At 37.3% G+C, this 24,246-nt stretch overlaps 1 protein-coding gene across 1 annotated transcript in view; it reads left to right on the forward strand.

Moving 5' to 3' along the window:
* The first annotated feature begins 7,412 nt into the window (after positions 1-7,412).
* The window catches only part of LOC138054259 (sterile alpha motif domain-containing protein 9-like), a 37,833-nt gene continuing 20,999 nt past the window's right edge, over positions 7,413-24,246 (forward strand). The window contains 5 exon segments of the mRNA XM_068900743.1: positions 7,413-7,497; positions 12,293-12,345; positions 15,680-15,736; positions 19,588-19,923; positions 21,787-22,013. Of these exon segments, the coding sequence (XP_068756844.1) occupies positions 7,413-7,497; positions 12,293-12,345; positions 15,680-15,736; positions 19,588-19,923; positions 21,787-22,013 (758 nt within the window).

The following is a 24,246-nucleotide window of genomic DNA, read 5'->3' on the forward strand; positions in this document are numbered from 1 at the left end:
AATGCATGGCACGCTGCGTCATATATCTTGTAAAACTCGCCTGAAAACGTTTGCAATTCCTTGTTCACAGAGATTCTGGCATATTTCAACAACAGGCACGCACCACGTCGCCACTCAAGCTTACAGCAGACATCATTGGGCAGTTTTCTTGTCATCATTGTCTATTTAGTCAGAAATGTTAAGTTTATAACCGAACTCTCGACGCCGTATACATTTATATTGGATTGCAGTACATTTATCTGCAACGAATGCACTTGCAAACAACGTTTGAGACAGTTTAGGTTCTTTTTGGCCAGGTAAGATTTTGAAAAGCTCGAACCTGCGATTTTCGGCAAAACCTCCAACAGCGATTGAGTTACAGCAATCGTTTGTCTTGTTTGTCACGTTTGTCACGCTGTATTTTGGCCGGCTACCGCGGTTGCTTAGTTTGGAACTGAATTCATCATTGCTGTGGCGACTGTCCACACCAAATTAATACCTTTCGATTTACAGAATTTTTGTGTGAAATGGATGTCCAGTCGTGAGCTGCTTTGTTTGACCATAGTTACTATGGTTTGACTATGAAATTGCAGTCGAGTAAGCGAATTACTACGCTTTAGTTTTTTTCGGTGTGGTTGTAAACTGAAGTGAAAAAGATTCCTGTTTGCAAGGCTTGTTTGATAACTGCTGTCAACTCAGAGGTGTTTGATAACTGTGAACTGTACACATTAATGACGATTAATTTTGTACTTTATGCAGAAGCATAACCATTTTCATATACCCTATATTCAATATAGAAAACGACTTTCTGGGGATAGAAACGAGAGCTCCGCTTTTAGGCTTGGCTAACTCTATTTGTTACAGTATTTGTTATACCTCCCAACTCACATACGTTTTCCGATTGCAGGAGAACGTGCCACGTGTCATGGGTCAAAACTCAATAAGTCCCTAGGGAAACAACGACTTGAACTTTCGACTCGCACGTGATCAGGTCATGCACCTTTGAAACAGCGGCAAATTCCGTGCAAATATCCGTGTATTGTTCTATTTATACTTGGTAGGTATAACAAAACACTTAATGAAAGTCCCAACGGGAAACAGCGAGTTTTGTTTCCCCTCGACCCTCAATGTTCCCCTCGGCTTCGGGGAACATTGAGGGTCTCTGGGAAACCGGCAAACTCACTGTTTCCCTTGCGGCCAGTCATTAAGTGCTTAATATTATACATTTTTTACTCCAATTTTTGATTAGACAATTGTTCGTTTTCACTCACGTGATCAACAGCCACGTTTTTTCAACGAAAACAAAAGAAAACGCTACACATAATAATAGAGTTAAATCCCGGAGGATTTGGTCGGGCCCCAACATGGCCGCCCTTTCTTTGTTTAGGGGTGCCAACATGGCGGCCGTGACGTCGTGTGGGAAGTTGACCTAAAAAATCGGCAAATTTTCAACATTTTCCTATGGTCCCCCATTGGCGAAAAGTGCAAAAATCGAAATTTTTAACACTTTTGGAAAAAATGTTATTTCTCTTCTAATAGGTCTTTTTTCAAACGTGTTTTTGCATAGTACAAATCTATGATAGATAAGCTTTAGATCCATACTAATTAGAATTATAGGCGACTTGAATTTCCCATGTTTTTAACCCTGGGAAGTTGACCTAAAAAATCGGCCATTTTTCAAGATTTTCCTATGGTCCCCCATTGGCGAAAAGTGCAAAAATCGAAATTTTTAACACTTTTGGAAAAAATGTTATTTCTCTTCTAATAGGTGTCTTTTCAAACGTGTTTTTGCATAGTACAAATCTATGATAGATAAGCTTTAGATCCATACTAATTAGGCTTATAGGCGACTTGAATTTCCTATGTTTTTAACCCTGGGAAGTTGACCTAAAAAATCGGCCATTTTTCAAGATTTTCCTATGGTCCCCCATTGGCGAAAAGTGCAAAAATCGCCATTTTCGACACTTTTAGAAAAAATGTTATTTCTCTTCTAATAGGTCTTTTTCTGAGCGGTTTTTTGCATAGTACAAATCTATGATAGATAAGCTTTAGATCCATACTAATTAGAATTATAGGCGACTTGAATTTCCCATGTTTTTAACCCTGGGAAGTTGACCTAAAATATCGGCCATTTTTCAAGATTTTCCTATGGTCCCCCATTGGCGAAAAGTGCAAAACTCGAAATTTTCATCACTTTTAGAAAAAATGTTATTTCTCTTGTAATAGGTCTTTTTTTAAGCGGTTTTTTGCATAGTACAAAGCTATGATAGATAAGCTTTAGATCCATACTAATTAGACTTATAGGCGACTTCCTTTTTCTATGTTTTTATCCCTGGGAAGTTGATCTAAAAAATCGGCAAATTTTCAACATTTTCCTACGGTCCCCCATTGGCGAGAAGTGCAAAAATCGAAATTTTTAACACTTTTGGAAAAAATGTTATTTCTCTTCTAATAGGTGTCTTTTCAAGCGTGTTTTTGCATAGTACAAATCTATGATAGATAACCTTTAGATCCATGCTAATTAGGCTTATAGACGACTTGAATTTCCTATCTTTATAACCCTGGGAATTTGACCTAAAAAATCGGCCATTTTTCAAGATTTTTCTATGGTCCCCCACTGGCAAAAAGTGCAAAAGTTGCCATTTTCGACACTTTCAGAAAAAATGTTATTTCTCTTCTAATAGGTCTTTTTTCAAGTGGTTTTTGCATAGTACAAATCTATGATAGATAAGCTTTAGATCCATACTTATTAGGCTTATAGACGACTTGAATGTCCTATGTTTTTAACCCTTGAAAATTGACCTAAAAATCGGCCATTTTACAAGATTTTCCTATGGTCCCCCATTGGCGAAAAGTGCAAAAATCACCATTTTCGACACTTTTAGAAATATTGTTATTTCTCTTCTAATAGGTCTTTTTTCAAGCGGATTTTTGCATAGTACAAATCTATGATAGATAAGCTTTAGATCCATACTAATTAAACTTATAGGCGACTTGAATTTCTTATGTTTTTAACCTTGGGAATTTGACCTAAAAAATCGGCCATTTTTCAAGATTTTCCAATGGTCCCCCATTCTCGAAAAGCGCAAAAGTTGCCATTTTACACACTTTTAGAAAAAATGTTATTTCTCTTCTAATAGGTCTTTTTCCCAGCGGTTGTTTGCATAGTACAAATCTATGAAAGATAAGCTTTAGATCCATACTAATTAGGCTTATAGGCGACTTGAATTTCCCATGTTTTTAACCCTGGGAAGTTGACCTAAAATATTGGCCATTTTTCAAGATTTTCCTATGGTCCCCCATTGGCGAAAAGTGCAAAACTCGAAATTTTCATCACTTTTAGAAAAAATGTTATTTCTCTTGTAATAGGTCTTTTTTTAAGCGGTTTTTTGCATAGTACAAAGCTATGATAGATAAGCTTTAGATCCATACTAATTAGACTTATAGGCGACTTCCTTTTTCTATGTTTTTATCCCTACGTAGTTGACCTAAAAAATCGGCCATTTTTTAAGATTTTGCTATGGTCCTCCATTGGCGAAAAGTGCAAAAATCGCAATTTTCGACACTTTTAGAAAAATTGTTATTTTTCTACTAATAGGTCTTTTTCTGAGCGGTTTTTTGCATAGTACAAATCTATGATAGATAAGCTTTAGATCCATACTAAGTAGGCTTATATGCGACTTTAAATTCCTATGTTTTTAACCCTGGGAATTTGACTTAAAAATCGGCCATTTTTCAAGATTTGACTATGGTCCCCCATTTGGCAAAAAGTGCAAAAATCCTCATTTTCGACACTTTCAGAAAAAGTGTTATTTCTCTTCTAATAGGTCTTTTTTTTAAGCGGTTTTTTGCATAGTACAAAGCTATGATAGATAAGCTTTAGATCCATACTAATTAGACTTATAGGCGACTTCCTTTTTCTATGTTTTTATCCCTACGTAGTTGACCTAAAAAATCGGCCATTTTTTAAGATTTTTTTTATGGTCCCCTATTGGGGAAAAGTGCAAAAATCGCCATTTTCGACACTTTTAGAAGTGATATGTCTCTTCTAATAGGTCTCTTTTCAAGCTTTTTTTTGCATAGTACAAATCTATGATAGATAAGCTTTAGATCCATACTAATTAGGCTTATAGACGACTTGAATGTCCTATGTTTTTAACCCTGGAAAACTGACCTAAAAAATCGGCCATTTTTCAAGATTTTCCTATGGTCCCCCATTGGCGAAAAGTGCAAAAATCGCCATTTTCGACACTTTTAGAAAAATTGTTATTTCTCTTCTAATAGGTCTTTTTCCAAGCGGTTTTTTGCATAGTACAAATCTATGATAGATAAGCTTTAGATCCATACTAATTAGGCCTATAGGCGACTTGAATTTCCTACGCTTTTAACCCTGGGAATTTGACCTAATTAAATCGGCCATTTTTCAAGATTTTCCTATTGTCCCCCATTGGCGAAAAGTGCAAACATCGCCATTTTCGACAGTTTTAGAAAAATTGTTATTTCTCTTCTAATAGGTCTTTTTCCAAGCGGATTTTTTGCATGGTAGAAATCTTTTATAGATATGCTTTACATCCATACTAATTAAACTTATAGGCGACTTGAATTTCTTATGTTTTTAACCTTGGGAATTTGACCTAAAAAATCGGCCATTTTTCAAGATTTTCCAATGGTCCCAGCTTTCCTCTTTCGATTCCTTTGTCCTGTCTTTCTATTCCATGCCCCAGTTGTTCAAACGATGGATAGTGCTATCCGCTGGATAAATCACTATCCGCTTGATAACTCAATTGGTTTTGCTAGTGTTTATCCGCTGGATAGTGATTTATCCGCTGGATAGCGCTATCCATCGTTTGAACAACTGGGGCCTGATCCCGCTCGGCTTTTTCTGTCCTTTTTTCGAAGTCTCTCGCAGTCTGCCTTGAACTCCGTACCACTATAAACCTCTGAATTATTTGTCCTTTTTCTAGACCACTGAGCTAACGTGTCAAGTTCCTAATTCACACCTTGATAATGATATTTCTTTGGAATTCTGGACGACAATTTACATAACAATGATAAGTAATTATATACGCGTGCCGTGCCGACCACCAACAAATGCACTGATTTTGCTTCTTTTGAAACAACTTCACCCTTAATAATGCTAACCGTAACCCTTTAGGCTTAAGGTTGAACCCAGTAAAATTCTTTTGGAGGTTAATCGAGTATATCTGTGAATGTCTGAATTGCTTGTTTTTTTCATCCCCCGTGCTGCACACTTAAAAGCACACTGCACGGAAGAGTATACCTCCTTGTGACTGGGGCATCCTATATGAGAAATTTTTTATGCACGATTTATTGCAGTATAAAATCTTTGAGTCGACGTTAACCCCTTTGTTTCATCAAACTGTGAATTTTAAAACTAATATGGCCGCCCCTCAAGAAACAACTTTAAACTTATGGAAACTATCCCGACTTCTAGCCGATCACGAGCGGTGCATAGAGTGGTGCAAAGAGCACAATCTACTCTCGTCGTCATTGAAATGCCCTAAACCTGAGTGCGGAAACGCACTCAAATAGCAAAGACGAACTGCATCGGGAGATGGATTTGTTTGGCGATGCTCTAGAAAAACCTGCAATGGACAAGCTTCAATCCGCTAGAAGTCATGGTTTTCTGGTAGTAAGCTTTCCCTTGAAAAAATATTTGCCCTAACTTACGCTTGGGCGCATAAATTCACTACAACACAAGCAGTGCACGTAACCGCGTTAGATGAAGAAACCACCTCGACAGAAACGGTGATAGATTGGTATAACTATTGCCGGGAGGTTTGTGCAGATAGAATAACGAAAAAACTGCAATTGACAAGCTTCAATCCGCCAGGAGTCATGGTTTTCTGGTAGTAAGCTTTCCCTTTTTCTGTTGAGATTGATGAGTCCAAGTTTGGCAAGATGAAGTATCACAAAGGTCGCTACATCGAAGGACAGTGGGTCTTTGGTGGCATTTTCCGCGAAACCGAGGCCTGCATTGAGCATATCGCTGATTTTTAAGAGCAAAAAGAAGGTAGACATTCAATTTCTGCAAACTTTTATTTGGTCCGTTTGTTTTGTATATGAGAATCTGAACCGTATTTGTACAAAGATTTCTTAAGACTCCACTTCTTTCGCTTATTTTAAAGTTGAGAAATGACAAAAATTAAGTTGAAAATGTTCGATTTTCCGTATTTCAGTCAGAAATTCTACTGATTTTTTTGAGAAAAAGCCTCTAAGAAGAACAAACAAAGCGCTACAGTCGCTATTGTTTAACTTGAAACAAAGGACCGTATGCATAATGAAGTAGGGACCTTTGCGGAAATCTTGCCGCAGAATAATAACACCTTTAATATAATACTAATCCAGCATTAGATTCGAACAATATTGGATTCAATACATGATAGAGACATAGACGGTCAACAGAGGTTTCGTTGTCCACGTGCGCAAAGCATGCCGTTCGACAGAGAGTCTTTAACACGCGACAACGGCCTGGAACGAGCTATGTATGCACTCCACCTTGGTAGTTAGATGGTTCGTTCTTTTTTCGATAGCGCTCGATCTCCCCGGTGTCTTTAGTGGAAACTGACCTTACTGGGATCCCCAGCAACCGTACTCTCAAAAGTGGTGAGTATATGATGTTTGTAAATCATAACATTGCGTCATTTGAGTTTGAAACTTCTAGATCGCCGGCGAAAAGCTGTTGGTAATTTAATATACGCACATTGAATCCATATATTCGACGTTTTCTGAGCCGTGTTCAATAGTCAAGCAAACAAGCACCTCGTTTACACTGCTTTTTGTTTAATAGTCTTAAGTGTACAAGCACCACGTTTACACTGTTCTTTGACAGCAAATAAGGTAATTTTCTTTGAGTCAGAGGGATCTGTTCATGTTAAAGGTATGTGAAGTGCAATTGAAGGCGGAAGTGGCGCCAAAAGATAAATTTAATTTCAATTTCAAGCGAGCGCTGGCATAAATTATTCTTAAAAGTCTTGGCTTTCTTTCTGCAATCAGGTAATGGTTAGCAGGAAGTGAGGGACAACTTAACTGTGTGACATTTAGCCTGCACGCAGGCGGTTGGATGGTCCAGACCTATCCCACGCTCTTCCAATATGGCGTCTGATAGTGTTTCGTGGCGACACAACATCTACCGCCTGCAAGCAGGCTATCTGACATTCTGATTCTCTACTTTCTCAAATCCCATAATACACATTGTTTACCTCCCAAAAATTTGCGTAGGCATTTTTTTCGATTTCTCTTGGTGACATCTTCATGTCCCAGGAGAAATTTCAAACGATGATTATGCAAAATTTTGGGGGTAAACAAGTAAACAAGATGAATTATGGGATTTGATAAAATATTGAATAGAATCATCCTTTCTGCTGTGCATTACACAATTTACATAATGTTTACCTGTCCACTTCAGAATAATGCATGCCACGGATGAACTGAAGGTATTTCTTCATGGCCTACCACCCGATTGCCAAGAAAGCACTTTGAAAGACTTTCTCGAAGGTAAAACTTACAGTGTATGTGAAGGTAATTTAAGATGTGTTCAACGGCAAACCTCACACTGAAATTAAATTTGCATGCGTTTTAACAAAAATAAGAGAAACCTGTTTGATGTTGGCTAATTTCTTCCCTGTTAATTGGTCTAGATATCAAACTACTTCACAGTTAAGTTTTTAAAGGTGGCATATTAATTATTTGACTTTGCAGAATTAGTCAGATTAGTATTAAAGCTTGTGGGAATAGTAGGGATTTGAGCGTGAAATAAACAAATACATGTAATGGCTGCTTTACTGGGACACAAAAACTATTCCAAGCACTCTATGCGCTTTATTATCAAGTTCTGTTCACAAATCTTTGTACATGTAGTAGCAAAGAAAATTGTTGAGTTTCACATGTAGCTAAGATGAAAGTACCGAAAGTCAAGTCTTAGATTCCTCTTCGTGGAGGCAGCCACACTAAAAATATTGATTGTCTTTCAGCATTTTGTTTTACACAAAAACTTTCACTTATCTGGACGATTTACTGTATTTACTTGTGAATAAGTCCATCTTTTATGACCTCAAAATCATCATCATCATCATCATCGTCCTTAACGTCCATATTTTCCCACTTAAGATGGGGTTGGACGGGCGATGACTGCCCTCTATATTTGTTAATCTTGTGCCATATACGTATTCCTCTATTCCCAATATATTCTTATCCTCAGTCACACACCCGCTCCACTTTTTCTTAGGCCTTCTTACCGGCTGTTGACCCTCAACTCTCAACTCCTCCACCTCATTCAATACACCCCCCTCCGCCCTTTTCAGATGTCCAAACCATCTCAATAGTTTCTGCCTCAAATTGACAGAAAGGTCCTCAGCCTGCCATATCTCCACCACTTCACTGCTTGATCTCCCATCTTGCCACCTCACGCCTGCCATGTATCTCAGCATCCGATGATCACAACGTGTGTAGAACATTTGCTCCAAAAAATCACCCTAGACTTGTACGTGGATCAAAAATTTAGAGCCAAGTTCCAGCTGAATAATTTATTCAGAATTATCATTATAATTATTATTGTCTTGGGTATTAATCAATGCAGTGGAACAAGTGCCAATAGTTTTCATTTGGCAACAAGAGACTTAAAATGTAAGCAATTCCCAAGGATCCACATTTGCAGTCATCCGTTCATCCCAGACAACTAAAAACCCGTCTGGACAAGTATAGTAACTCCAAAGGTTGTCCATTGGATGAGTGAAGTCTTAATAAAGTCTTTTCATGAATGCCATCGAATGTAATCATATATCTAATGTACTTTTGTTCTGATCGCTTTTCATTCAATGGAAACCTTTAGAAAAAAGGGATTAAATATGCAGCTTTCCTTAGCACTGAAATCTCAAGTTGAGGAGCCATTCTTTGACCATGCAGTATTTTCCATGAAACTATTGCAGGCTTAATTTTCACTGCCTGGTATGGTTGTTAGCAAGTTGTTTAGAAAATACAAAAGGGCAACTCATGGTCTCAGCTGATAATGTGGCATTAGTTACAAAGTTGATTTGGCACCTCCAGCAAAAACTAAAACAAGTGGAGCAGGAATAGGAAAAACACAAAACGTTGGTAGCATTTAAAAGGAAGACACTAGACAGGAGCGTCAAAACTTTTGGTCTTTGAATCATAACTTTGTAAGCTACACGTACATTCAAGTATGTTTTGCCGCTGTAAATCGGGTTTCCACGGTGCAAATAAAATGTAACATAATACTCCAGAATCAAAATTTGTAATTTCTGAGGAGACTGTAAAATAAAACGAGAATGCTCAAGTTAAAAGTAATTTTATCAACCATTTTGCTATACTTCGGCATTTTTACCCAGGCAACCCAAAATTTGTCCAGGCAAGTACGTATTGTTGATGACTTTGATAAAAAATGAATATGGATCCCTGAATTCCAGTTGAAATGGAAAAGAATTTGCCTAGTTCAAAATGTTAAAGGTACTTCCAAACACAATTCTGAAATAGAGACCTGATATTTTGTTATGAAAGGCATAAAGCTCAACAGACATGTATATTTTCAAGTAAAACACAAACGTGTGACTGCTTAGTAACCTTGCATGGTATCTATTGTTTGCATCCAGGTATTTTCTCTCTCATTCAAATGAAGGCAAATTGAAATTGGCCAATTAAAATGCTGTCAGAAACTTTGTTGTGTTTGGTCTATGAGTTTTTTGTTTTGCTTGTCATGTTAGAGAACTCTGTTTTTCCAAGTCATTTTCAAAGATTCTCCAGCTTCTTTGATGTTTTGCTTGTGCCCTTTCTATCTCTGAGCAACTAAAAAGGCTAGTTTGAGGTTTGCATTTTTGATTTTATGATGGCTCTTTGAAACCCAAGGACAAAAACAAGTGCTGAATCAACTAAAATGCTCACAGTATTGAACTTTGTGTTGAAACTTGATGTGATGTATTAAGTAAATGTATCAAGTCTTTGGAGTAAACATTTACCTTACAAATAAAGAAATTTCTGTTTTTTGTCATCAGAAAGGTGGGGTCTACTTATACGTGGGATCTCCTTATACACGAGTAAATACAGGATTTTAACTCATGACTGCTGTGATACCATTGCAATGCTCTACCAACTGAGCCATGAAGCCACTCAGTTGAGAGCAGGTCAATAACTGTTGGGCTCATGTGTTCTCCTGTGAAATGAATATAATTATTTGAAGTGAGGGTTATACACAAGTCATGTAGAAGAAAGGGAGAATAATTCTCTCCCTTATTGATCCTCTCAGAGCACTACATGTATCTGGACAATTTAAGCAAAATTATTATCAGAGACTTTAAGATCTACAATGTGGCTGTCAACAAGAACGCCACAAGCAACAATATCTTTGGTTAAAAGAGGAAAACAATCATGCTGCATGTGAGGCACGCATTTTAGAACATATTTTTGCAGTACTCTTCACAACGACGACATGAAATCATCAAAAATTTGAGGTTTTGACAAGAACGCAAGCATACATGTACATGTACGAATGTGGTCAAATCTTTCTTACTCTATTTTTACTCTGAAGCCGCTCATACTGTACCAATTTATTTTTAGGATAATTTGTCCACATTAATTAACGAGAATGAGATGGAATAATCGCTTAAGACCTATGATATTGCAAAGTTATATTTTGAAGTGACCCATTGACCCCTGGGAGTGAGACTTAACAGATTTTATTTGTCAACTGGGGGTGTCCTAGGGCGTTTGAGGTTTCAATGGGTTAAGCAGTCAAAAACTATGTCCCCTCAATTAAACTAGTCCCTTCCTCTTAGGGGAAACTTGATGGTTGGAGTTCTCTCAAGCAGTACTTAGATGAGTAGCACAATCATGATGTACATTTGTGTAACATGGTGAAATTTTACAAAATTTTTCATGCTGCCATAAAATTGGATGAAAAGGAACCTGACAAAATCAAATAGCCTCTTAAGCTGATATCTTAATGGAAAATGAAATTTTTTGTACTGATGGATCAAAAATAAGCAATTTTAAATTTACCCATGACCCTTTGCAGGCATGGTAATTTCCTCATTTTGCCTAGATTACCCTAAAAAATTTTGTTAAATAACCCGAAAGATTCTCATTTTTAACTTTGACATTACAGAAATGTTAATTTCAGAGTTGATTATATGCTTCGCTTGATTCGCAATTGAGAAATTCCGGCGAAATGTTCCACATGGATTGCAAAAAACAGGGCAAAATGGGCTGAAGTCCAGAAAAAACTGGTTTAACTGGATAAAAACAAGTCAAGGCCTGGTAGCAAAGCTTGCTCTGAGGGAACGTTTCGAAACGTAATGGCGGATCTGCAAGGAGAAACTTTTGGTTCTTTCACGATCTAAATTCGCTTTGTCAACCTCTGAACGTCAAGAAGTGTTTCAGACTCACAAAGAGGTCTCGTTCTTTCACAATTTGAATTGTTTCTTTCTGAGCTTTGGCATGTAATTTGTACATGAGATGAGCATTCTGTTTTTCTTTGGGTTTTGTAATGTGAGCTCGGACAAGCAAGATACAGAGGACATTTTGCGAAGCTGTGCTTTGGCTCTAAGGCAAATTGTAATGGCGGACAAAGTGTTTCAGACTGAGAAAAAATGCTCTGGCTTCTCGTGTGCTGAGAAATTTTCGGTAAAACTTTCTCCAAAGCAACTACCACAAATGAGCATTCTCGAACCATATTTTATTCTGCCTAACCACAAAACATCCGTGGGTTACAGACGCAAATTGCAAAACAGCACTGAAGATTTTAGGAGCGTGACGCTCAAGACTGTTGTGCTTTTCGGCCTCTTTTCTCCGTCATTGGTGAGAAATTAACCACATTTTTTTTATTTACTGGTTGCAACATTGTTTTTGTGAAATATGTTGTCGATTTCGTTGTGAGGAATAAAGTACAAGCCGTCTGAAGAACCTTGTTGTGCTCGTCTTACTAGTTTGCGTGTTACGCGTGACGCGCCATTTTTTGTCCCCAAAGTGGACAACCGAATCCGTTTATTCTAAACTTAAGCGACCGATTTCGCTAATCTACACAGTAAATGTTACTTAATATGTAAGAAGCATATCTGCGAAATGTGAGTGGCTAGCACTTTTTACCAGCGGAGATATGGCCTGAAGTGTTCGTTCAAGATACTGGTTTCCCAAATGTACATCATGATTGTGCTACTCATCCTTAACACAAGATTTTTATACATGTGGATACAAGTAAAACAAGAATCAAATTGGACAACTCTATCTCAAATACATGTAGCCACATCCTTATTTATCTAATTGCCATCTGTTTTGTATTTAGCCGTGGGTGGTTTTCAAGGAGGAGTGACTGAAGTTAGCATTCCCCCAAGAAAGGTACAGTCACCCATAAATTCATAACTTTAAGTGCTACTACATGTATGACCAAAAAATCAGTTCTTTTCTTTCTTTGGATTGTGTGGTTCCAGAAAATACCCCCCCCCCCCCCCCCAAGGAGGGTTTTTCCAAGTTTGACCTCCCACCCCACTGGATTTTCCATTCTAGGGGGCTTCACCTTACTCCCCCCACCCCCTGGAATTTCCATGATTTTTCCCCTTGTCCCCCATACCCCTTGGGAATTCCAAATCCAAAAAAAGAGACTTACCGTAAACGTCCATGTATAAGCCGCATCCATAGATAAGCCGCACCCCGAATTTAGAAGCGCAGAGTTTGAAGTTCCAGTAACGTTCTACTGCTATAAACCAACAAGGACAAACAATCAAGGTTTTACAATAAAGTTGAAATTCCTTCGATTGAAACAAAACGAACGAGTGCTTACGTAGTAGCCAAGCTTTCAAATGTGGGGAGGAGTCTGGGTCAGGGCCTGAGTATCATGACCAAGATGTTTGGAAAACCGCAATACGCCAAAAAATTCATGCAGAACAGGAGCTTGATAATCCAGTCGACAAATTTGCCGAGAAGGTGGTCAAGGACAACGAAACAGTTGGCCATTTACCTCGCGAGTACTCGCGAATTTTGAGGTATTTTATCGCACGTGGCGGAAAGATATGTGTGGAAGTGACTGGCCGAAGACGTCACTGCAAAAAGCTGTGCGGAGGAATGGAGATTCCTTGTAGGTTGGTGTTTACTTGTTCGAGTAAAGCGAAAATTAATCGCTTGAAAGAACTCTTGGAGAGCAAGATTTACCAATAAACACTCGAAGACACAAACAGCTCCTTTAGGAGCCACCACTCATTAAAAAGTCAATGAACAACAGCAACATGCTTTCAGTTTCTTTTATGTTTCTTTACTGAGATCTTAAGAAGTTGTATGAATATTAATACTCCAAACACAGATGTATCCATGGATAAGCCACACCCTTGATTTATGGCTTAAATTTTGTGAAAAAAAGTGCGGCTTATACATGGACGTTTACGGTACTTAATTTATTTTGATCGACGAAGAGCTGTAATAAAAATTTATTCTCCTAAAAACGACCGTGGAAATTCTAGACGTATTAACAGACACGTTAAAATGTTCAAACTAACAACTGCTCTAGCTTATTTAACACTTTAATGTCCTGGCAACTTACCTTTTCTCTGTTCAATTGAAAGAAGTTTTCATTCATAAATCCAAAACAAGTACTGAAAGTTGATGCTATTTTAAGTGTATATCCTATCATATATACGTTTTGTAACCTAGTCGAAGTTTGAATTTATGCGTAGTCAAAACAACATATCGAATTACGTTGCACACAAGAAACTACATTGTATTTATTACATAGGTATTTTTGCTGTCACAGCGAAACTTGGGAAAATACCATTACTCCAACGCTAATCTTCATGATTTTTTTTAATGTTCCGGGTATAATTTTTATCAACAGTAGCATACAGTCATGTAATTTGTGAACCATACTGTTTATATTAGTTTTCGTGTATGTAGCCGTGAACTGACTTCGCTTTTCAGCGGGAATCATAAGCCGTCACGTAACAAAGTCATGTTTTTTTCAACACCCGTTTATCAAATGTCACTTAAATTTGTCTTTCACCAGGAACATTTCAATAAAGTCATATGCTAAATGTCTCTGTAGTTTGTAAAATTATGGCATGACAGTACATTTTTTTATGCCTTAGGATTTTTCAACTGGTCACACAGTACATGTGTGAAACATACTAGTCTTTTCAAGTTTCATCCGGTAACTAAACAACCAAATGAAATCTTCACTGTCTCTCATCGCCGTCGACGGCCACAAATGCGTCAGGACAAAATTATGGCACTGAAATTATTGACTTTGCTAACATTTACAAACTCATAACTACACGGATAACGATGAAACTATTTGATAATCTAGTTATTGAAGGTTCGAAATTTGCGGGAAATTGTACTTAACAGGAATAATATGAGTATAAACAAATGATCTCAGTCAACTGACTGCAGGAATAATGCCATCTGAAAAAGCACCAGATGCGGTGTCATCCGACGGCAGAATAATAGTGGAAAATATATGACAAGGAATCTTATTTCAACGGATAGACTTTTTTTTTCTTGAATCAATTGGAAAAGTACATAAGTGGTTACTCGATCGCATTTCAAACCCTCTGGAAAAACAAGCTCTATATGTACTCTTTATGTACCCCCCTCCCCTTCGGATATTTGCCTCTTTCAGACCCCCCTACCCCTCGGAATTTCTGTGACCCTCCGTGGGAGGATATGGATATTTTCTGGAACCACACATTTCAAAACTATGTTAACTAAACACTAAGTAACCCAAGTTTTAAGCCTTTATTTAAAGGGAACCTCCACTTCAACACAAAAATAACTTTAAATCACAGGAAATAACCGTTACAGTCAAGTCAGTCTAAAGTATTTTGAAAGAAAGTGTTTGTGTCCGAAATAAATAAGTTTCAGAATCGCCTATTTTTGTTTTCAAATTTCGCGGGCGCCGCCATCTTGAATAATTGTGACGTGTTACGGTTGCGCTATTGTTATTAGACAAAAGCTCTTTGTGTCAAAACAATAGGGCAACCATAACACGTCACAATTATTCAAGATGGTTGCGCCTGCGAAATTTCAAAGTGAAATTAAACGATTGTAAAATTCACTTTTCTTGATATAAACACTGTTTTAAAAACAAATTTCAAACAAATTTGTTTGTACACGTAATTTACTTTGGTTTAAACTTATTTTGTAGTAAGAGTGGAGGTTTCCTTTAAGAAAGACATGTTTATTTTAACTGGAATTTTTCAATTTAATGATCAACCATTACTAACTGTAAAGTCTGGAGAGTGCTGCCAGATTGAGGAGAAAATGACGTCAAAGACTCACTACATGTACTTTTAAGAATGCAATGTGTGGGTACGCCACTGAATTAATATGCGGCACAGGTCTTTTGGGCTTTTAAGTTGTGTTTTGCATTATGGTACTACAAATAATAGAAAATAAGTACAAGGAGGAAGTATCCAGTACTAGCTTTGCAGAGCTTCAATAGATCTGCATGTAATCAGCTAATTCGATGTTGTAACCAATTCAAACCCTTTGAAAATAAAACGTTTTGTTCCAGGTATTTCCATATTATTTAAATGTGAGTGTTACGTTCTCATGCAAATACAATACACGAAGAATCTTAATCCCAGGAGGTTTGAATTGGGTACAACATTGAGTTAGCTGATTTGGTCTATTAAAATCTGTCTCATTTCAGAAAACCCCAACATTGTGCTCTTTTATTTTCTAGACATTTGCTTTTGTCACTGTTCTGCATACTGACGTGGCAAGATGCTTGTTGAGAAGAGTAAGTTCTGTGCCTTTGGTGTGACGGATGAGTGACAATGATTCAGACTTTTCTACAACCTCTGATGAAAAAATCACTCTACATGTGGAAGGGGTTCCTGAGTAAAAAGCTCATATAACAGTTGAAGAAATCAATATCAATTTAATGTCATTGACTACAGTTTCTCACAAAATTAATAATTAACAGTTATTCACTTTTGTGGTATACAGGTATACTAAAAGAATGATTATTAATTATTATTATAATATTATTATTATTATTATTATTGTTGTTGTTGTTGTTCCAGTATACTGTATACCACATAAGTTGAATATTCAGCCTTGTTTATCAATAAAACTTGCTCCTTGGTAACCAAAGCAAAATGGGAAACCATTTTGCTAAGAGGTGAATAGTATTTGCTATTCAGGGCCTAAACTGGCCAGACTTAGTATTTTACTATGTCTAACGCCAGACTTTACTCGTCAATGGGGAACCCCCGGGTTAAAATGCAGTAGTTGTTCATTTTAGCCATCAGTAGAGTTTTCAGCTAGCTACAACACAAACAGGGCTCCTTTAATCGCGCCCACGCCTTTTTCCAGTTTGAAAACCCTTTAGAAATAAAGCAGACTTCCTTACTTCTGGCAGCTCGAAGATTTGATTTTGCATTTTGTTGCATGCAAATGAAACACAACACAGAATCGGTTTGCTCATTATAGTGTAGCCAGGGAAATTCCGAAAACCACTTGGATTGAAATGTGCGATTCTGTTTGGCACAATGCTTTTTTGGAAAGTTGAAATCCGCAGGTTGGAATGGTTCCGTTATATTGATCCGTTATATTGGGGGGCTAAAGCCAACTGCAACTGCAACTGCAACTATGCAACTGGAATTAAAATTCCAGTTGCATAGTGGCAGTTTCATCAAGACAAAGCAAACAACAAAAGTCATGAAAAAGTTGACCTATAAATTATGTAATGGGACATTTCGTGCTAGATATATAGCGTAGGATTAGGTTGAAAAAACAATATGTGTAGTGTAGAACTGATCGATCTCAGTGCTCAGTAATTGTGTGTCCTAGGCCACTGGATTAAATTTGTTTAAACTACTTCGGCAACCGTCTGGACCCTTTTTTGTGTGACGTTTATTACAATTCTATAAAAGTTAATCTGACAGTGTTTATTTCTGATAGAAACATTGATAATATAATTTTAATTACCTTTTCGATTTTTTTAGTAGAATTGTTATAGATTTGACTGTAATTTAACATTCACATAGTTGTTATTTATATGGTTAACTATTGTAAAGCACTAAGAATAAGAAGTGGGATTAGCACTATATAAATGAAGTTATTATTATCATTAACTCGAGCCATTAGAGTTGTACAGTAAAGAAGCAGCCCAAAAATTTGTCAATTTTTCCAATTCCATGATAAATTTCACATTGAAATCCTTCCTGAAATGTATTTCCAATTAGTGAAATCTGCGACAAAAGTTGTTTTCAGATTTTGTGTTCGATTGGAAATTTAGAGTTTATCTGAAGATCCAGATTTTGAGATCTAAATCCGGATTTCCCAATCAAACGCATACTTAGTGCATGTGCATGGTTTTTAGCACATGGGAGTGTGTTGCTTGTTTGCATGCAGGGAATGAAATGGGAAGGTTTTTTTTGCCTCTAATAGCACATACATGTATGTTGTTTGTTTCAAAAAAATTTTTGGCTGGAAAAGCTTTTTGCAAGGTTTTCCTGCCTTTGTGGATTCATCATGTTCTGTCATTGTTTACTAATTTGTGTACAGGGTGTATGTGGGTTGAAATTTGATATGGGAGCAGTTTTCTTAACGATGACAGGAATTCTTTCTGTTTAGTCGTTCTGGTGTAAAATGAAGTTAATTTGGGAAGGCAACAACATTTCTTTGAGCTTATCTACTGTGCATTTTGGTGAATTTTTATGTTTTTTGCCAAATTAATTTTATGCATCAATTATTTACAAACAAGAAAAAAATAAATAGTGTTTCATTTCCGGGCTGATAATCTGTTAGGGACTGTTTGGGAATGAGTACGAAAATTTGAGGAGGACAAACACATACCAAAGGCAACCCAGTTTATGCTCAGTGAGTGTCTAGTTAACATTGCTTCAACCATTCCTTTTCAGGATAAAAAAATTATGATAACAAAAGAGTCAGTCAGGCTTGCTAGTGTTCTTTTATGGCATAAATTTTTTTGTGGAGCTTACATTTTGATTGTAAAAGATAGCTGTCCTTGCCTTATCAATGAAGACACTGTCAGTCTGACATGACATCTTTCCACACTTACCATGCAAACATGAAGCCACATGTGGATCTATAAATATGTGCCCACAGTATGGCTATAGGATATGTACTTGATGTATGGGGACAATATAGTATTATGACAAAAGCAATGGTAACTTTTAAATTTACAATTCGTTTCCTTTATTTGTTTCATGGCTTCTGATAGGATGCGGAAAAAAATTAAAGATTATGCGGAAATTTTTGGCCATATTATGCGGAAACATGCGTTGATTATGCGGAAATTACACCGGATTATGCGGAAACTTAAACAAGTTATAAAACTAATAATTAGGCCCGTCCAATGTATTTACATGCTTACGGTAAATCCGTAATCGAAATTGCAACCAATACAATCGCATTTGTGACTGAATTTTTGCCCTTTGTGATTAAAATACATGGAGGAGTCATCAATTTGGGACCAGCTTTCACCGTTGAAATAAAAGGGTTAGCAGTTGGGATTTTCCCGCAACTTTTGGTAAAATAAATAACGCGATAAAAAAATATTTTGTTTCTCATCATGAATTTTGTTTCAATTTGGAGATAATGGAGCAAAATTGTAATACCTTTGGAGCGCGATCCATTCCCTCGATTATTGACTTAAAGTGCGTTTGATTCACCGTATTCCGGAATAAGAATACGTGAAGTGATGAATTCAAAACGGTATGTCTGGCGTTTTGAAGCAACAAGGATAATAAAGATATGTTTAAAATACCATTTTCGCAGGTTTTCGACATTTTTAATGTGAATCTCCGTAAAAACGAAGGATTTCTAAAATTCCGAAATACGGTCAATCGAACGCGCCGTTTCTTATCAGTCACGTCATTTGCTGAAGTGTAACTGTTTCTCGTCCAATGGAAAGCACTGTAGGAACAAAAACTAGTGCCCAGGCTCATTGGCGAAAAAATGCGCGGAAACTGCTTACGATCTTTCTTACGAACTTTCATCTTCCGAACGAAATGGTGTGTTTTCTTCAATGTTCAGGAAAATAAGCGTTTCAAAACAGTCAATTTCTTCGGCTTTTATGTTTTTGAGGATGTTAAGGAGCTGCTTTATCACTAATATCAGATATTTCTTCTGTTTTTTTGCGGAAAATATCGGAATTATGCGGAAAAAATCGGAATTATGCGGAAGATGCGGATTTCAGTGAATTATGCGGATCCGCATCGCCGCATCCTGTCAGATGCCATGTTTGTTTGAGCTAGATGTTTTCTGTGAACGTTAAAGCTTCCAAAATGACAAGGGAACTTGGTTTCTGTAAAATGTGGCTTTCATCTGAACTGATCAGCCAATATTTGTTGCGCAGGTTTTTTTTTCAAACATGCAGGGGGACCCTTCTTGTCTCAGATTAACTGCATGCATGCATTTTTCAATTGCAAGTTTTGTTTTGAGTCTTTCATTTTTTGACACTTTTTTCTTGCAATGATTTTTTTTTTAATTTGGATCTTCTATGAATATATGTTGACCATTGTCTCAAGCCATTTTTCATCTAGGATACTGCATATACATGTATGTGTGTTTTAATAATTATTGTAATGCAAGTATTTATGTTGGATCTTCCATTTTTAGACACTTCTTTATTGCGATAATTTTGGGAACTTCTACAACTTGAAGGCTTGTCCCTATGTTAAGAAACCTAGGAGGAAAAAGATGTCAGATTGCAACCCCAAAAAGGAACTTACATGTAGATCAACACCAGAGAAGAAGCAAGTAACTGACCAAAAACCAGCCAAGTACACTCCACCAACTCATGTCTGTCAGTTTACCCCAGACTTCAGTATACTATCATTTCCCAAGCCAAGGAAAAAGAAAAGAAGGCGTGATGATTTTGCTTTTTTGTGTGGTGCTGTTGGTTCTACTTCCTCAAAAAAGGGACCTGGCTCTAAAAAAAGGAAAAAAAAGAAGGTAAACTTGTCTCTTAAGTCATCAATTTGGCCAGTCGTCTCTACAATAATAATGTTTGCATGCAAGCCTCATTAGTTGTACAATTTGTTTCATCTATTATTTGATGCCAGCGGTGTAAAGTTTTAAGGTTTGGTGAAAGTTACATAACCTCTTGCAAGGCTGAGCATGAGACCAGATTTATGTAATTTTGGTTTTTTTTCTTTTGAGTCCTCTTCAAACTCACTTTATCTTTTTTTTTGTATGAGGATATCTTAATCAAAGTCACTTTGCATTTGACATCACATGACAAAAACAAGGTTCAACTAGTAAAGTTGAAATCAAAATCACTGGCTGGTGTGAATTTTACAGACAGTTACATGTATGTAATGTTTAAGAAACCAGCACCAGTGTTTTATCGGGTATAAAACATGAGGCCTAGCCAAGTGTTTTTAGACCCAATAAAACACATGCTGGGAGTTGGTTATGCGAAATAGTAATTAGCAAAATGGTGATTTTGGTCACATTGCTATTTTCCAAAATGAGGCATGTGCGAGCGTAAATCTCTTCGAATAGGCCAAAATAAGTATTTTTCACAAAATATTAATGTGACCATACAAAATTACCATTTTGCAAAACTATTTCATTTTGTTTTGGAAATAATTAAGTGTAAGCCCTTGGAGTGTTTTTGAACAGTTTCAAGTGTGTCCCTTGGGAATCCCAACAAAGGTTCAAATTGTGAGAGGAAGATATTAGCATTAAAGAAAAACAAGCACGGAATTATTCTTATTCTAGTTATTAAGGATTCTAATGAGGAGTTTTTTATTTGGTTTGAAGCTCATGCATTTGACATTAAAGCAGTGTCTTAACCCTTGAAGCCCCGAGGGGTTCCCCATTGACGAGTAAAATCGTCTGGCGTTAGACAGAGTAAAATCTATAAGTGCCATTTGGCACTATCGGGGCTGAAAGGGTTAAACGGGGACGTAGTTTTTTCACGCTGTTAGCTTAACCCTTTAAGCCCCGAGGGGTTCCCCATTGACGAGTAAAATCGTCTGGCGTTAGACAGAGTAAAATCTATAAGTGCCATTTGGCACTATCGGGGCTGAAAGGGTTAATAGCTTGTTAGGTTCATGAATTATTACTGATTTATACACATGTAAATACATAATTATAGAGGTCACCAGTTTCCTTTAAATTGTGCCATAAAAATTTTACATATGTAATTTGTATGTTACTTGAAGGGTGATTGGAAGAGATAGAGTGGAAAGCGAGCAAGTTATCTGTATTGCAGTGCTTCATTGTTGACATGCAGTCAAAAGGGGTAAAAAAAATTGAACTGCAGCTTAGATGCTTGGAATGTCATCAAACCCAATCAACTGCTAAGGTCACAGGGCTCTTCACCTTAAAAACATTACTTTTGTAATATAAGCCTTGGGTATTGCAAGATTACTTAAACTGACAAGTTGGAGAGCAACACTAACATTAAATATCTTGGCTATCTTAACATGCCATGCATTTCAAGAAAACTTTTAGTGTATACTTTTGGGCTATTGTTGTGTTTACTGTTGCAACATAAAGGGATGATAGTTGGGTGACTCAGTCTGAGGTATCCACGGGTCAATATACTGTCTGTCAGTGTGGCTTGCCCTTTAATTAATACATGTATCTGGCCAATTTTTGCAACCCACAGCTGTGACCAAGTGGCAAGTACAGGATGGTACTCGTGTAAGCGTGCACTTATCCATGTACATGTACTTGCCTGTAATCATAAGAGTGAGAAACTTACAAATATACCAGTAAGCTTATTATGGTTGACTTCTTAAATTGTGACTCCATGAAATATGATAGTTTGCAACTACCTCTTTTTTTTTTTTGTTTGATATTTAGGCATCAAAGCTTGAGTGTCATAAAAGTGAGTCATTTCAGTTTGGTCTCCTGCACCCAGTAAGTAAATGCACATTTCCAGATGTAGCAGATACCTCAGACTCAGTTTTAGAGGCCAGCCAGGTCGTGCATGGAACTAAGAATGAAGTAAGCCAAGTAGAAGAGCAGTCCTCAGCGTTGAAAGTGCCACAGGAAAATCACCCTGATGATACGTCTTTAAGCCCCAAGGGGTAAGATAAGAAATTATGCATTTGAAAACAACTGTTGTTTACAACTTGCTTGCTCAGACTTTTAATAATGGTTGCTATAAACATTGTAACCCCCCTCCACTCCATGCTGCAGTTCGTAATTTTGTATTGCAGCAACTTTTCAGAAATTAACCCTTTTCACCCCTGAGTTGGCCCACATTCACGAGTAACATAATTGTGGTCACTAAAGGGGGCAGTTTGTGAGTGGACGTAAATGTTTTTACCATTTCACTCCTGAACTGCCCTGCAACAAAGAATAAAACTGTCTGGTGCTCGACAGAGTAGTATCTGTAAATGTCTCTTTAAGGAATGACGGGATAATAATAATTAGTACATAAGGCCGAGAAAACTATTGCGAGTCACATTTTTTGGAGGTAGGTGCTCAAAGTAGCATTTAATGCATAACTTGGCTACTCAACTGTAGCTGGCTCATATACCTTATAGTCTTGTCCTAAGATTCGATAACATGAAATATTAATTTCTGAAAATGGTTTGGTTTTTTTTGCATAAATATAAGCAGGACCTAGAGTATTGATTTGTAAAAGATTTAAGTGCATCCAATTTTCGAGGAGCCCTAGAATGCTCACAGTCCTCAGTCAATCGAGCGGCCCTATTTAGTCGTGCAAGAGAGCCGAAGGGAGAATAAGGAGAAAGCGGGTGGCTTACAAGGGACTGCTAAAAAGCACATTTGCAGGGTCACGGCAATACTTGAACATGAAAACTTTACTTTAACTTTACTTTGCTTTTTCTCAAATTTTATACTGAAAATATTGCCTAAAGAGTCAACGTTTTACGGAGCTACAACTCAAACAGTTTTTGTCCGATTAAATTCTCATTTTCCAGGCTATTTTAACACGGTTGGTTGTACAAAATGGTTGCGGCGTCTTTCAATTGTTTGTCGTGTTTTAATTTTATGCCATACTTTGTCTAAATTCCCGTTGAAAAACACTATTTTCAACTTTAATGGAAGAAACCAAATGCAATATCATGAAAATTACTGACACCGTTTGGTTGACAATTTATCTCAAAATCGATTGCTTTAAAAAAAGATTTAGAAAAATAAAATAAAATCTGTGGTTGCTTGAACCTTTAGAACAGGTCTACCTGTGTTTGGTTTGAGAACCAAACATATCCAAAATTACGTTCAAACAAAAGAATACCTTTTTGGATTCAAAACCACGTTCAAGGAGCATTAACATGACGTTTATTTCATTCATTTAGCATAAATACTGGCAAAATAAGAATGTTTACAAGAAACTGACACCTCGAACCTATGAGGAGACCTTAAGAGGAGGGAGTTGAACAGATGAAAACCAGAACAACAACAACAACAACAACAACAATAATAATAATAATAATGATAATTCGTGACTTTCTATGAAAAGAGCAACCTGCAAGGAGATGGTACTCAAACTCTGCAGGCGTAAAAACTGCTTAGCCTTGGCCCCTTACCTGGGACTTAGAGACTAGGATTAGGGTGGACCCAATGACTGAAGAGGCCTGCATCCAGAACCTCCCCATACCACACATTAGCACACTTCACACAATACAATGCTCTCCGTACACCCTCAAACCCATCTGATCATTCCCCCACTGATACTCCCAAACCAGTACAACCACTTGACAACATCAAGAGGGGACACAAGGCCCGGGTAACCATCCCTTACATACAAGGCCTATCTGAGAATATTAAGAACATTCTAAAAGAACACGGCGTAACAGCCTTTTCAGTACAAACTCCAGAACACTCTAAGACAACAGTTGGTCAAGTTTAAAGATGAACAGCCATTTGAGAAGCGTTCCAACCTTGTATATGGTATTACCTGTGGAGGGGAGGAAACTCTTCACTCCATCAGAGCCAGGTTAAAACAACATCAACGACTGAACTCCAATCCTGCTCAAAATTCAGCAGTTTATTGTCACCCGAAGGACAAGGGGACACATGTTGGATTTCAAGGGAATCAAGATCCTAGATAAAGAACGAGATTGGCGAAGGAGGGGGATAAAGGAAGCGATATGGGAAAGGGTGGAGGACCCAACCCTGAACAGAAGGGGGGCTCCGGTTCTCTTTGTCTCACACTTGGGACCGGGCTCTCGTCTCCGTTCCTCGACGTTTGTCACGTGATAGTGAACTACCATGTGACAAACTTCACTGATGAAGACTGATGGTTTCAGTCGAAACGTCTTTTAATAATTAAGACCAAAATTCCAGAAA

This window comes from Montipora capricornis, chromosome 6 (assembly GCF_036669925.1).
Source record: "Montipora capricornis isolate CH-2021 chromosome 6, ASM3666992v2, whole genome shotgun sequence".
Lineage (NCBI taxonomy): Eukaryota > Metazoa > Cnidaria > Anthozoa > Scleractinia > Acroporidae > Montipora > Montipora capricornis.